At 35.5% G+C, this 13,600-nt stretch overlaps 1 protein-coding gene and 1 pseudogene across 2 annotated transcripts; one reads left to right on the top strand and one right to left on the bottom strand.

The window, feature by feature from the left end:
• Positions 1-7,971: 7,971 nt before the first annotated feature.
• LOC140828617 (protein DETOXIFICATION 56-like) lies at positions 7,972-9,198 on the top strand (annotated as a pseudogene).
• Positions 9,199-9,393: 195 nt separating this feature from the next.
• On the bottom strand, positions 9,394-12,909 carry LOC140825204 (ATP-dependent Clp protease proteolytic subunit-related protein 2, chloroplastic-like). 2 transcript variants are annotated; one of them, XM_073186838.1, is made up of 9 exons: positions 12,759-12,909; positions 12,631-12,674; positions 12,448-12,520; positions 11,613-11,733; positions 11,149-11,286; positions 10,891-11,007; positions 10,040-10,108; positions 9,856-9,951; positions 9,394-9,741 (listed from the first exon to the last, which is right to left on the bottom strand). In XM_073186838.1, the coding sequence occupies exons 1-9, from the start codon at positions 12,818-12,820 to the stop codon at positions 9,604-9,606; spliced, it is 858 nt and encodes a 285-aa protein (XP_073042939.1). In that variant the 5' UTR covers positions 12,821-12,909; the 3' UTR covers positions 9,394-9,603. The 2 variants fall into 2 exon arrangements, with proteins under 2 accessions (XP_073042939.1, XP_073042940.1); XM_073186839.1 differs by having other exon boundaries at positions 11,613-11,727.
• Positions 12,910-13,600: the final 691 nt, after the last annotated feature.

Here is a 13,600-nt window from a genome sequence, read left to right as displayed (position 1 = left end):
AGAGAAAGGAATCGAGAGTTTGAGAGAAACTTGGATTCGTAAGTTTCAAATCCAATTTGCGAAGAATCCGGTTGTCTGAATTGAAATCCGACTTCAGCACTGTGTTTGTATCAACGCAGGCTACAACTGGACGTAAGTTTTGTTACGTTTAGACATGTTTTGAAATTATGCTATGGTCAGAATTGAATAGGATTCATATATGATGTTCTTATCATGTTAGACATCATAGAATCGAAGTCAAATTGAGAGACTCTAGACTTACGGTGTATCGAAGAGCTTTAGATGTAGATCGACTTCTATCTCAGACACTCGATACAGAATACCAAAGTCTAAATTAGATCGGGATCCCTAGAGTAGAATGAGAGATGATTCAAGTCTTAGATAGTGAGACTAGAGTTTGATTTACAGATCCGTAGTGATTATGTTTCGTAGATTACGATTCATGTTTTATTTACAGACTTGTACTGATACATGTTGTTGATTATGCTGCATGTGATAAGATATAATTCATGCTTTTATATATGTTTTATCTGCTTGCATGATTACATTGTTTATACTGGGATATTTATATCTCACCGGAGTTATCCGGCTGTTGTCTTGTTTTGTATGTGTGCATGACAACAGGTGGGGCAAATATCAGGGTCCAGAAGAAGATGAGAGATCAAGATTAGAGTGGTGATTCCGGACTGGGATGTAGATAGGTTTCATTACTAGAACTTTAGTAGTTGAACCTTAGATTAATTGAAAGACTGTTGTATATTATTGTACTTTTATACCGATATGTATATTATGTAGATACCATTACCTTCCGCATTTTTTTTTAAAAGAAAAATTTTTAGACCCTGGTTATCTTAACTGATAATTAAACCCCAAAGATGATTAAGAAGATGATTAGCGTCCGGGTCCCCACAACAGGTGGTATCAGAGCCGATAGATCCTTTAGATTGAGATAATCAGAGTTGATAGATTCTTCAGACTGAGACAGCAGAGAATGAGCGGGGTAGATTGAATTTTTTTGTCCTTGCATGTGATTGCTAGCATGAGATTTATTTCAATGTTGACTACATTGTGTGTGCTAGCATGATTTATTGCTTTCCCTATTACATGTTGTTTGTTATCTGAGTTGACTACAGCATGTAATTGCCAAGCCTGGATCAGAACCGAGTCTGAATCAGAGGCATATGATCAGAGGAGGGCTGAGACAGATTATACAGACTGTATATTGATTTTTTTTGACATTCAGATATACCGCCTCGAAGAATTTCAGAAAAGGGCAGTACTTCGTCTGAACAGAGAGATGTATCAGAAGCTCAGTTAGAAGAAAAGATGAAAGAATTTGAATTATTACAGCCGCCGATTCTGAGTGGTACCGAGACATCTGAAGATTGTCAGAACTGATTTGATGATATAGAAATCTTGTTTGATTTACTTGATTGTACAGATGAACAGAGGGTTAAAATGGTGCCTTACCAGTTACAGGAAGCCTCCAGGAGTTGGTGGATTACCAGTACAAGAATGTGGGCACAGAGAGGTACAGTGATTTCGTGGGAAATATTCAGAACTGAATTCTATCGAAGATTTTTCCCAGTTTCGTACCGAGAGGACAAGAAATTAGAGTTTGAGAATTTGAGCCAAGGGCAGCTGAATATTGACCAATATGCTGCTAAATTCTCTACTCTACTGCGTTTTGCTCCTCAGATAGCTGGAAATGATGAAGCTATAGTAAATCAGTTCATCAGAGGGTTGAACTCAGAGGTAGTTGCATTTATGAATTTGCAACGACCTTACCATTTTGCTGACATTTTGAGTAAAGCGAAGAGAGCTGAGGCGAGTCTGATTAGACAATTGACAAGGTTGTGTGTGAAACAACCCCAGACACAGCATTTCCCTCTCCGAGTTGATCGAGGCAGTACGAGTAGAAAGCAAGATTTGCTGAAAGCTCGGAAGAAGCCATTCAAGAAGCTAGAAAGTGGTTCATCTAGCTCCAGTGTTTCTGGTCCAAGTCATACTAGAGTGTATTGCAGGAGTTGCGGAGGGAGACATCTTACCGAGCAATGCCAGGGAGTGACTGGTAGATGCAATATTTGTGGACAGCCGGGACACTTTGCTAAAGTTTGTCCCCAGAAGCGTTCCCGAAGATTGTAGGGAACAAAGTTCAACTGAAAACACAGATCCAGAATTCATAACAGGTACTATTCTTTATGATTAGATTGCATATGTATTGAGATATACTAATGCATTTGTTAAGAATATCTTTGACTGAGTTGCATAGAAATATGCTGTATCTGTTGGGTCTGTATGTACTGTAGTATTGATGTCCTTGCTTGTTGAGGAAATGTTAATATCAGAGATTTCTGTATAGATTGTATACTACAGTAAGATGAGAATGGAATGGAAATAGATTATGATGTATTTGTGTTTTCTGATTTGAACGCATTATTGATATATATATGCTGAACAAGTACAGGACTATGATAGATTCCAGTTAAGAAAGTATAAGATTCAGACCAGATATGGCTGAAGAGTAGAGATTTCACAGTAAGGGTTCTAGATTTAGAATTCCTTTGATATCTGTGTTGTCTATGACTCGATTAATACAGAAAGGAGCAGATTGCATCCCTATGTATTCAGTAGACCTACTGAAATCGGGCCTAGCATTGGCAGATTTGCCAATGATGTATGAATTGGCTGATGTTTGCCTAGATAAGATTTCAGATTTGCTTTATATCAGAAAAATAGAGTTCAGAATTGAATTGAGATCAGACATTGATTGTATGTTAAATGTACAGAATGAATTGAAAGATCAGTAGAAGAATATCGACCAGGAGTTACATCTGATTTAGTGTTTCTCTTTGACATGTTTCAGTATATTCAAAGATGTTCTGTTGATTTCATGCTTATTATATCTATGAGATTTTGATATAATTGCAGCATTTGATTGATTGAATAGAATATTTGAAGATTTTATTGAATATTCTGAGAATTGTGATAATTGCATACAGAAATTGTTCAGATAAGAATCTTGCTTGAAACAGATTGTATTCAGAATATGTGTTATCTGCAGTTAGTATACAGATTGATTTTGATACAGTTGAGATTTCGATCAGTGATTGATAAGATATCGATATCAGAAAGTTTAGAAATGTCAGAAATGTATTTTGTCTGATTTGGCAAATTATTCTATTCGACTGTAGTTTTATATCTGCTGAGTATTGTCATTGCTCTAAATCAGTATTTGAGACATCCTATATTGTGTTGAGGAGCATATTTTATTGGCAGATGAGATATAACAGTTGATCAGAATGACATGAAGATGTTTATCAGAAATCCTTATTTTATGAGTTCATTGAACTCACTAGATCTGTATAGGATATTGATATTTCATCTTTAATTTGATATTACTGTGTTTGAATCTGTATATGCTACAGATTAGTGTCAACTAGAGGGAATATATACAGTTCAATTGAATCAGAGTTGAATTCAAGAGTTACAGTAATTCAAGAATGGGATCAGAATGTTCAGAACTTGTTTGTAATAATCAGAACAGAGTAACATATATGTGATTCTGTGTTTTGTATGAGATGGATTATCTTGTGATCTCAAAATGTGTCAGAATTGTACAGCAAAGCTTGATATTGATAGTCAGAGCCGAATACCAGGTAGGTATATTTTCTTTTATTTATGTTATTAACTGATTGTTTATGTCAGTAGTTCGGATCTGAAATCACAGATAGGGTCAGAAATGTACTGTAGTGGATTCAGTTTTCATTCCGATGACTGTGAATGTATTATATTCGAACAGATAGTTTTGATATAAACAGATTAGATCAGCTATGACAGATATTGTACGGAAATGTTGGCAGAAATTATATTGATATGTCTAAATTGCTAACAGCAAAGAAAGAAAGATAGAACTCGGAAGATGTATTACAGCATTGTATAGTTCTAAATAGAAATGAGAACACATTTCTATGGTTTTCGTAATGACAGTACCCTCATTTTTTTTTTTTTCACAGATTGTAAGATAATATGATTATGATTGACAGATTGGTCAATCTATATCTATTGGTTTGTACCAGATAACGTGCAAACATGACCAAATGACACAGATTGGTGTTAGAGAAGTGGTCAGAAAGATTAGAATGTCACCATAGATGATATCAGATTGTGATTTATTGTATATCTGTGATAGAATATATCATGAACTCTCTCTTAGATGATTTTACAGATTGACAGACCGTCAGAATGTATTAACCAAGGATTGGAAGATTTTTGGTACAGTTATAGAGTGCTGGATGTTAGCACTAATTGATATGACTTATTATCATGACATGATAATAGCTATCAGCTTATCAGATAGGTAATGAGATAGTTTTTGTCAGGACAGTATACAGTGAATATTACCGATTTCTAATTCTTTTGAAGATATTCGAAGGAAGATGAAGATAGTTCAGAAAGAACAGATGTCATAAACCAACATCGGATGATGACGATTGGTAGTTGAAGCTAAAGATTGTTTATGTCTTGGTTTGAGGTAAACAAATTTGTCAACAGCTGATGATATTGATATGTGATAAGCTATAGATTGGTTTATACGGATGTTGTATAGCCAGTATGATGAGATTGATTTTGTCAGAACTAGTTTAAGGGGTATTATGATATTATACTTCGTGAATTCTTATTCCAGACTGGAATCAGATATTTGAGTTTTGGTTTAAACTCTGTACGCATTTCTTCTCATATATCTGAATTGATTGTTGTGAGTTCGAGGACGAACTCAGATCTAAGAGGGGGAGAAATGTAATGCCCGAGAATTTAATTATGGTAATCTGATATGATTTACTGATTATGAATTGATGTAATTATAGCCGGGCCAGTTCGAGATAAGATTTGAGCCAGTATATGAAATTATACAATTTGGGCCGAAGGTATAGCGCCCGGGCGAAAATGTTTGTCCGCCCGAGCGCCATTGAGTGTTGGTAGAAAGCCGAGAGTCCTTCGCCCGGGCGGAACTTTATGTTCGCCCGAGCGCGATTATTTAATGGATGAGGGCCGAGAGTTCTCCGCCCGCGCGGAAACTCTTGTCCGCCCGAGCGCGAGTCGTTTGGTGGCACATTTTGAGAAAGACACGTATCCGTTTACATGCAAGATATATATATGTGTGTAAACCGACTTCCTTCTTCAGAATTGAGAGAAAGGAATCGAGAGTTTGAGAGAAACTTGGATTCGTAAGTTTCAAATCCAATTTGCGAAGAATCCGGTTGTCTGAATTGAAATCCGACTTCAGCACTGTGTTTGTATCAACGCAGGCTACAACTGGACGTAAGTTTTGTTATGTTTAGACATGTTTTGAAATTATGCTATGGTCAGAATTGAATAGGATTCATATATGATGTTCTTGTCATGTTAGACATCATAGAATCAAAGTCAAATTGAGAAACAGACTGTTTATGGAATTGTTATGATTTTCAGAGTCGATTTGACTGAGATTCGATATCAGATTTGTGTTATCGTTGAGATTATAAATTGTATTAATACCGATTATGACTCGTGGTATTATATCTGTGGTGTTCAGAATGACGGGGTATTCAGATTGTATTGTTATGCCGTCGAAACATCAGTTGATTAGATTGATCAGATTCAGTAATGATTTCGATTGTAACGTGATATCGTTGATATGAATTAGATTGTACCTTGTTCAGATATAGATCAGATTATATACTGATTTGAGTATTGATCAGAACAGGTTTTGATTCGAGTTATATACTGATGTTGTATTTATATGATTTTCATTGCCAGACTGGGTATGGACAGATCAGAATACGAGACTTCGTCTTCGTCAGACCGGGAAGACAAATGTATAAATTAATGTTGATTCGGGATTGCACAACTCGAGTTAGGTTTGACTTGAGTTTCCCTAAATCACATACTTTATTTTATTGCATTGATATTGCAGATTATCAGATTGATATGTGCATGTATTGACTTAGAACAGAGTCAGAGTTCAAGTCTAGGGCAGACAGCCTAGCTAGGGCAGAACCGCCGAGTCTTTCTCAGAACCGATAAGACTCTAGACTTACGGTGTATCGAAGAGCTTTAGATGTAGATCGACTTCTATCTCAGACACTCGATACAGAATACCAAAGTCTAAATTAGATCGGGATCCCTAGAGTAGAATGAGAGATGAGTCAAGTCTTAGATAGTGAGACTAGAGTTTGATTTACAGATCCGTAGTGATTATGTTTCGTAGATTACGATTCATGTTTTATTTACAGACTTGTACTGATACATGTTGTTGATTATGCTGCATGTGATAAGATATAATTCATGCTTTTATATATGTTTTATCTGCTTGCATGATTACATTGTTTATACTGGGATATTTATATCTCACCGGAGTTATCCGGCTGTTGTCTTGTTTTGTATGTGTGCATGACAACAGGTGGGGCAAAGATCAGGGTCCAGAAGAAGATGAGAGATCAAGATTAGAGTGGTGATTCCGGACTGGGATGTAGATAGGTTTCATTACTAGAACTTTAGTAGTTGAACCTTAGATTAATTGAAAGACTGTTGTATATTATTGTACTTTTATACCGATATGTATATTATGTAGATACCATTACCTTCCGCATTTTTTTTTAAAAGAAAAATTTTTAGACCCTGGTTATCTTAACTGATAATTAAACCCCAAAGATGATTAAGAAGATGATTAGCGTCCGGGTCCCCACAACAGGAATTTAATCGAATTCATGCTTTTAATTTCCCATGATGGTTGACTAATAGATAATTCCTTCAATTTCACATTACGCGACGATTTTTAAATGTAACACATAATTTTTGTAAGTTTTTTTTTTAAAGAAAAAAAATCAAATAAAATATAGATGACCTCAGCCTGCTGACGTCTGCATGTATACCGTCCTCTGTACTAATCTCTTTTTCAGCTAAATTTTGAAATAAGCCCATAAAAGTCGACATTAACAAAATATATAGTATTAATTCAAAAAAAGAAATAATATATATAATATGCATGGAAAATTCCTAAATTGAAGTGTGAGTGGTAAACTAATAATATAATTATGACTTGATCAAGAGTAAAGCCGTGTCTCGCAAGGATATATAATATTTTTAGAAATTAAGTTAATTTGTAGGAAAATTAATTAAATGTGTAATAATTAACTTCCTATAAATAATCGATGTAACAACATTAAACTAAACCTTGCATTATATATATGTCCAACTTTCTTTCTTCTCCTGGAAGTTAATAAATCAAACAGGTTATGAAGTTATTCGACGGGCATCTCATAATTTTTTCGTTCGTAGCATTGATCATAATATGTTATTTTTCGGTTTCGAATTATGGAAACTTTGTCGGGTTTTCTTATTATCGGATTTTCGTGTTCTGGGTTTTTAATATCATAATTTGTGCTGTATATGTCAAGTATGCTGGAAAATCTACTGATATGGATGAGATCATGAGTTCTTTTGGCTTGGTTTACGAACGAGAGGACGAAGAAAACGATGGCGGCCATGAAATAAAAATAAATGAAAATGTAAGCTGTTTTACTACAGATGATCATGATGATGGAGATGTGCATTCTCATGTAAATTCAGATGGTTATGATATGGAAAATGATTGGAGTGGCGACGAAGACGAAGACGATAATTTGGAGGGAAGAAGTGAAGACTTCATAGCTAAGATGATAAGAGGGTGGAGGGAAGAATTATTGATGGACATGATCTCCACGCAAAATTAGGGTACATATATATTTGGTTTTCTATTTGATGTTTGGTTTCTTATTTAGTTCATAAATATTACAAAATCCCAGCCTTTTTTTTGTGGGTTTCTGAACAATTATTACATACGTTTTATTGTTGGTCAATGTAAATACTTTTGTTATAAACAAGAATTTAATATGTATATACATATATACATGCATACATAAGAGGATGAGAAATTTGTAAAATATTTTACATGCGAATGTGACGGGTTTTTCTCTGTTACTTTGAGTTGACTTTGTGGAGCCATGAAACCTATATGTGGCCAAGCTTTTGGAGCCAAGAATTTCAGGCTACTGCACAGACCCTTACCATGGCTAGGTTGTTACTGCTCTTGGCAACCATTTCAATCGCTTTCTTATGGGCATTACCTGGTTTATCTCCTCCCTGATTTGGCCATAACTTCGTTCTTGAGTCCACTTAAAGCATACCTAAGCACACAAAACATCACCATTCCGATCATGTTAAGCTCGGCTTTCGCGGTGGCACTTGACTTCCCAGTCAACATGCTACTTTCCCGAGGAAAAAAGGGCTCGAAGGGGTTTCCATGGCAGCGACGACGTGGATCACTGATCTTATAGTAGTGATTTTACTCGGTTTCTATGTTTTGATCACCGAGAAGAAAGGAGCGGTGAAATGGAAAGGAGGAGGGTGGTGGGAGTTACGTGGGATTGGTGATTGGATTAAGCTTCTCAAGCTATCTGGTCCATGTTGCCTCACAACTTGTCTCGAGACTCGAGTGGTGGTGCTACGCAATAATGGTATTGCTCACGGGCCGATTACCGAATGCGAAACAAGCTGTCGGAGTTCTAGCGATAGTGCTGAATTTCGATTACTTGCCTTTACTCGGTTATGTTATCTCTAGCTACATGTTCGTCCATCCATGTGTCCTACGAACTAGGTGTGAAAAACCCTAGGATCGCGTATCGTTCGGCTTATGTTTCTATACGTGTTGGCATAGTTTTGGGCTTTCTCGGTGGGTCGATAATGGTGTCTGCAAGAGGCGTATAAGTGTATGGGGACCGTTGTATAGTGGTGATGTAGGGATTGTAAGTAACGTCAAGAGAATGATGCTTCGATGGCCATTGTGGAAGTGGTGATGGCATCGCGCGGGGGACGGCGCGCTAGGCTGTGGCTCAGAATGTATGCTAATATTTGTGGGTTTTATTTAGTTGCATTGCCTTTGGGAGTGGTGTTAGGGTTTAGAACTCATCTTGGACTAGGGGGACGTTTGTTGATGGGATTCTTGTGTGGAATGGTTGTTTGTTTGGTTTTGGTTTTTGTGTTTGTTGCAAGGATTGATTGGGACGAAGAAGCGGAAAAGGCACAAAATGCTCACTACTTCTCAACGGCAAGATTGTGAAGATCATGCTAAATCATTATTAAATAAAGTTTGTATTAAAACGATCAAGTGATTTTTGGCAAGCGAAAAAATTTGTATATATTACCGTAAATGATTGGGAGAAATTTGTAAAATAACTCTGATCAATTATTTTTTCAAAGAAAATTACTGGACTCTAATGTTGTGATTTTTAGTTTTATTAATAAAAAGATCTCTTAATTAATATGAGTTGTGATAAATGCGAGTGATGATAATTTTGGACGAAACAAATAGAATGAAAATTGTAATGTAGTAATTCTGCCAATCCATTTTAATATCCTTGCATGGAAGCCGTATTATCAACTAATCAACTCAGATTGCCCAACAGAGTTACAAAATCGGTAGGTAACTTTTAATCATCGTTCCCGCAAGAATGTTGCTGCAACAATCAGAAAGATGGGCACGTGAAGCTTACCAACAATTTGTGATCACGATCAACAGATAAATTAACCAAGACCTGCCGTAGAATCTTTTTGTGGGGCATCTGCTTTTATACGTGAAGGTCTAACTATCCGGTCGATGAGACCATATTCAAGAGCTTCCTGGGCATTGAAGCGCTTCATTCGATCCAAGTCCTTGTAAATCTGTGTATCCATGTAACGGTTCAGAGTGCATTTTCGAACTATGATGTTGAAAATGATGACAAGGAGCTCAAGAACAGAATTTATACATATATATATGTATGTATGTATGTATACCTTATCAATGGGCTGGCCAGTTTTCTTAGCCAACTCCTTGAAAAGATAATCTCTTACGCGTAGAAGCTCATCTGCTTCGTTACGAATGTCATCGGCCTATAAAATTGTTTGACGCAAGTGACTACTTGCAAGAATTGATAAATATAAGACTTAAAAGGACAAGATGAAATAAAATTTGCGAAACCTGTCCACGTGCAGAACCGGCTGGAGACTGTAATGCAATTCTTGAAAGAGGCATAGCATAGCGATAACCCTTGAAAACCAAAAATGCTAAACAAGATTATGACACAATGGTAATTATTCTCATTTCTGGGTTCCTTGTATTATGAGATTTCATAATTAATAGCTAAAGAGGATGTCACTGATCACTTCATCAAAGGAAAATAGCAAAAAAATTATCAAAGATTCTAAATTATTTAGTGTGTGGATGGACTTCTGTTTTTAAAAAAGCACTTGAAAAACCAGAAGCTAAAAACTGCTGCTTCTAGGCATTAGCTCCAGTTCCTCTTCCAAAATTTTTAAAAAACTACTTTTTCACTACTCTATTCAAACATGAATGGCTTCAACATCAGGTTAAAAAAATAATCAATTGTCATTTGAAAAAAAAAAACTCCAATTAATAAAGCACTATTTAAGCCAAATACTTTGTCCAAACTGAGGCTTTAATTACCATGATGCTAAAGGTTTCACTCTGCCTGTTGTTTTATTAAAGAAAAGGACCACAAAACCAACAAAGCTTAGTAGAAGGCAATAATATCACCTCGATTTGACTGCTTAAAATGGATATTACAAAAGCACAATAAAGAGCTATACAGCAATGCGAACACATGTTGGTTCGAGTTATAACGAGCTCGGTTTCTGTAAGGACAATCTCAAGTTCGAGATTTATGAGGTAGGCATTGGGAGAGCTTTCCCCCCAAAAGAGCCAACATGACTCAGTTTTGATTAGTTTGGGTCCACCGTTACTCATTAAACGAGGGTGTAGACCAACAAAAAGGGCTATGTAGCAATAAATATAGAGACTAGAGAGAATACCTTTTCTCCAGCAGCAAGAAGAAAGGTAGCCAGATTATATGCAAAGCCCACACAGTGAGTGCCAATGGGACTTTTCAAGCTTTGCATCGTATCATATATAGCCATGCTAGGAGTAAGCTGCAGACAGGAAGCAATTTTGCTGAAGTTAAAAAGAGTACAGAAAGGGCGTGTCAACAAAACTGACACATACGAGTATTTCAAATTAGAAGGAAAAAGAGAAGATACATAAGTCATATGGAGTTTCAAGTAATGACTTACATCTCCTCCAGGCCCATTGATGTAAAAGAAAAGCTTCTTCGAATCGTCAACACTATCAAGGTATAACATTGTGGCAAGTATCTGGTTACTGAACTCTTCATCAATGTGTTGACCAATAAAAATAACACGTTCACGGTACTGCAATTTAAAAGCCCAGTAAATCCCACAGTAATGAATGAACCAGGTGACAGTACACAGGAAGAAGCATCGTCTACATATTTATATAAAAAAAAATACACACTTGGTAGTGAAAGACGGAAATATTCTATAGATTCAATGATTGAAAAGTAAATCGACTAGATTATCGGGCAAAGGCGCAATAGCTTAGTATTCCAAATACGTATAAAAGCAAAAATGATAGTGGAGACATAAATAACATACCATTCAAATTTTTGTGTATAGTTCATTCACAAAGTCATTTATCCATCTAATTTATGGGAGGAAAGCAGAGTTGAACGACTTACAAGAGCATTCCACAGATCAACCCACTGCCATGTTCCCTCGGCAACATTCCTATATGGCACTCTAGGTGTTCCAATGGGCATCATTGAGACGCGACCTCGAGTTGGTTTGCTGCCACTAGATCTGGAAATAGAAAAAAGAACAAATAATGCTCATGTACCATATCGTGTCTGTGTCAGATACTATCTAGATACAAATATATCAGATACTTCCAAAAACTTAATAGAAGTATCTGTCAACATATGAAATGAGAATACCATATCCAACACGGCTAATAATCACATTATCGCATCTTAGCCGCACTGAATGTTGTGAGAGCTATTTTATAATCTTTAAACAGGTTATAGATTATTTTAGAATCATATATAAAAAGAGAAACTCCTAATTTATATAATTATATATGTCTGTGCTACATATCTACCATAATTTTTTTTTAAAAAAATTATCGTATCCCCTAACTGTATCTGTGCAACATATGTTGGTGAAACTTAAAAAATGACGAATTCAACAATTGAAACCATGAGCGGTCATTTATAATCATAACAAATGTTTGGTGAGCAACCACGAAAAATTAATCAACAGCTTAATACACAGGAAAACCAAGAATGGCATTCTTCCCAATATTCCAGTCACACCGAGGAAAGGAAAAAGAAGCCATCCGGTTCTAATAATTTAAACTCAAAACAAATAGATAAAGTAACAGTTGTTAATCCTAAAGGGGACTGATCAGAAAATATGGCCATGGAAGCATAACAAATAGAGTAGAACATAGTCTAATTCCCATACTTCATAATTGGAAATAAAAAAACCCAAATTGCAAATAGCAGAGAATCTCACCTCAATGCAATGCTTTTGTAAACTTGATTGTGAAATTCTACATTTAAATTGGGCTTTCCAATTCCGTAAGAATCTGTGAAAGAAATTTCAGAAGGGGGCAAAAGTACAGAGATTTTAACTATATATCAAGAAAATCAACCATGACCATCAACTACCAAAAAAAAAAAAAAACTTCATACGGACTTGGGGATTGAGCTCGTAATCCCACAAAACCTTTACTCGCACAGCTGCAAAAAACAGAAATACCGAGGAAAAAAGTCCATAAAAAACTAGAATAAATTCAAAATAATTACATAGAAAAGGGAAAACACCTGAGAGAAGTCTGAGATATATCAGTTGTGGATTGGAGACATGAAGAATGGAGGAGAGACATCGTTAGAGACTATCAGTCGGAAAATGGAGAAGGAAGCACTTCAGTACAGAAAATTCATTTTCATTTCCCTCAACGTACGCATCTATCTGTTTAAGTTTATTTATTTTTTAATAAAACAAAATGAGCTCGATAATTATTATTTATTGTAATTATTTTACTTTACAATTTATTTTAACACATGACATAATAATCTAATTATTTATTAACATAGAATTATTGATGTAATTTGATATTGATTTGAATGGTAAATACTATCAATAATCGATTTTAGTCCTTTCCAATTAAAAATAGGGATTTTTTCATTCAATAAAACTATTAAATACATCCAAAATTCCACGGTAAATATTTAGGAAATTTTTACGTATTTATGCACTTTCATACGTGAATAGAATAAATAAATTAAACTTGGTTACTTCTAGAATTTGGGAATTAATATACCATTTTAAACGTCAATAATTTTTTTAAAAAAATTTAAGAACCCATTGTACTCACTTAGGACTTCATTTTCCTTTTTGTGACAATTAATGGAGTAACTAATATCAATTAATCTATGATAAAGTATTTAAAATTTTCTTTCAATGATTATGTTCACGTCATTTAGTTGCAGTGTGGCTTTAGTGTTTACGAGGGAATCCAGAGCATTTGTACTAAGTGGGGTTGAGGCAGAGTTACACAACGGATTTCATTTGCTTTGAGGCCTTGCATTATATTTGCTTGCGGGAGAAACACAGTCGGCTTCTCATTTCAGCTTTTTAGAAACTTAAAACGCTGGTCGTACTT

Source organism: Primulina eburnea, chromosome 3 (genome assembly GCF_022965805.1).
Source record: "Primulina eburnea isolate SZY01 chromosome 3, ASM2296580v1, whole genome shotgun sequence".
NCBI classification, from domain to species: domain Eukaryota; kingdom Viridiplantae; phylum Streptophyta; class Magnoliopsida; order Lamiales; family Gesneriaceae; genus Primulina; species Primulina eburnea.
This window is presented reverse-complemented; position numbering and strand designations above follow the sequence as displayed.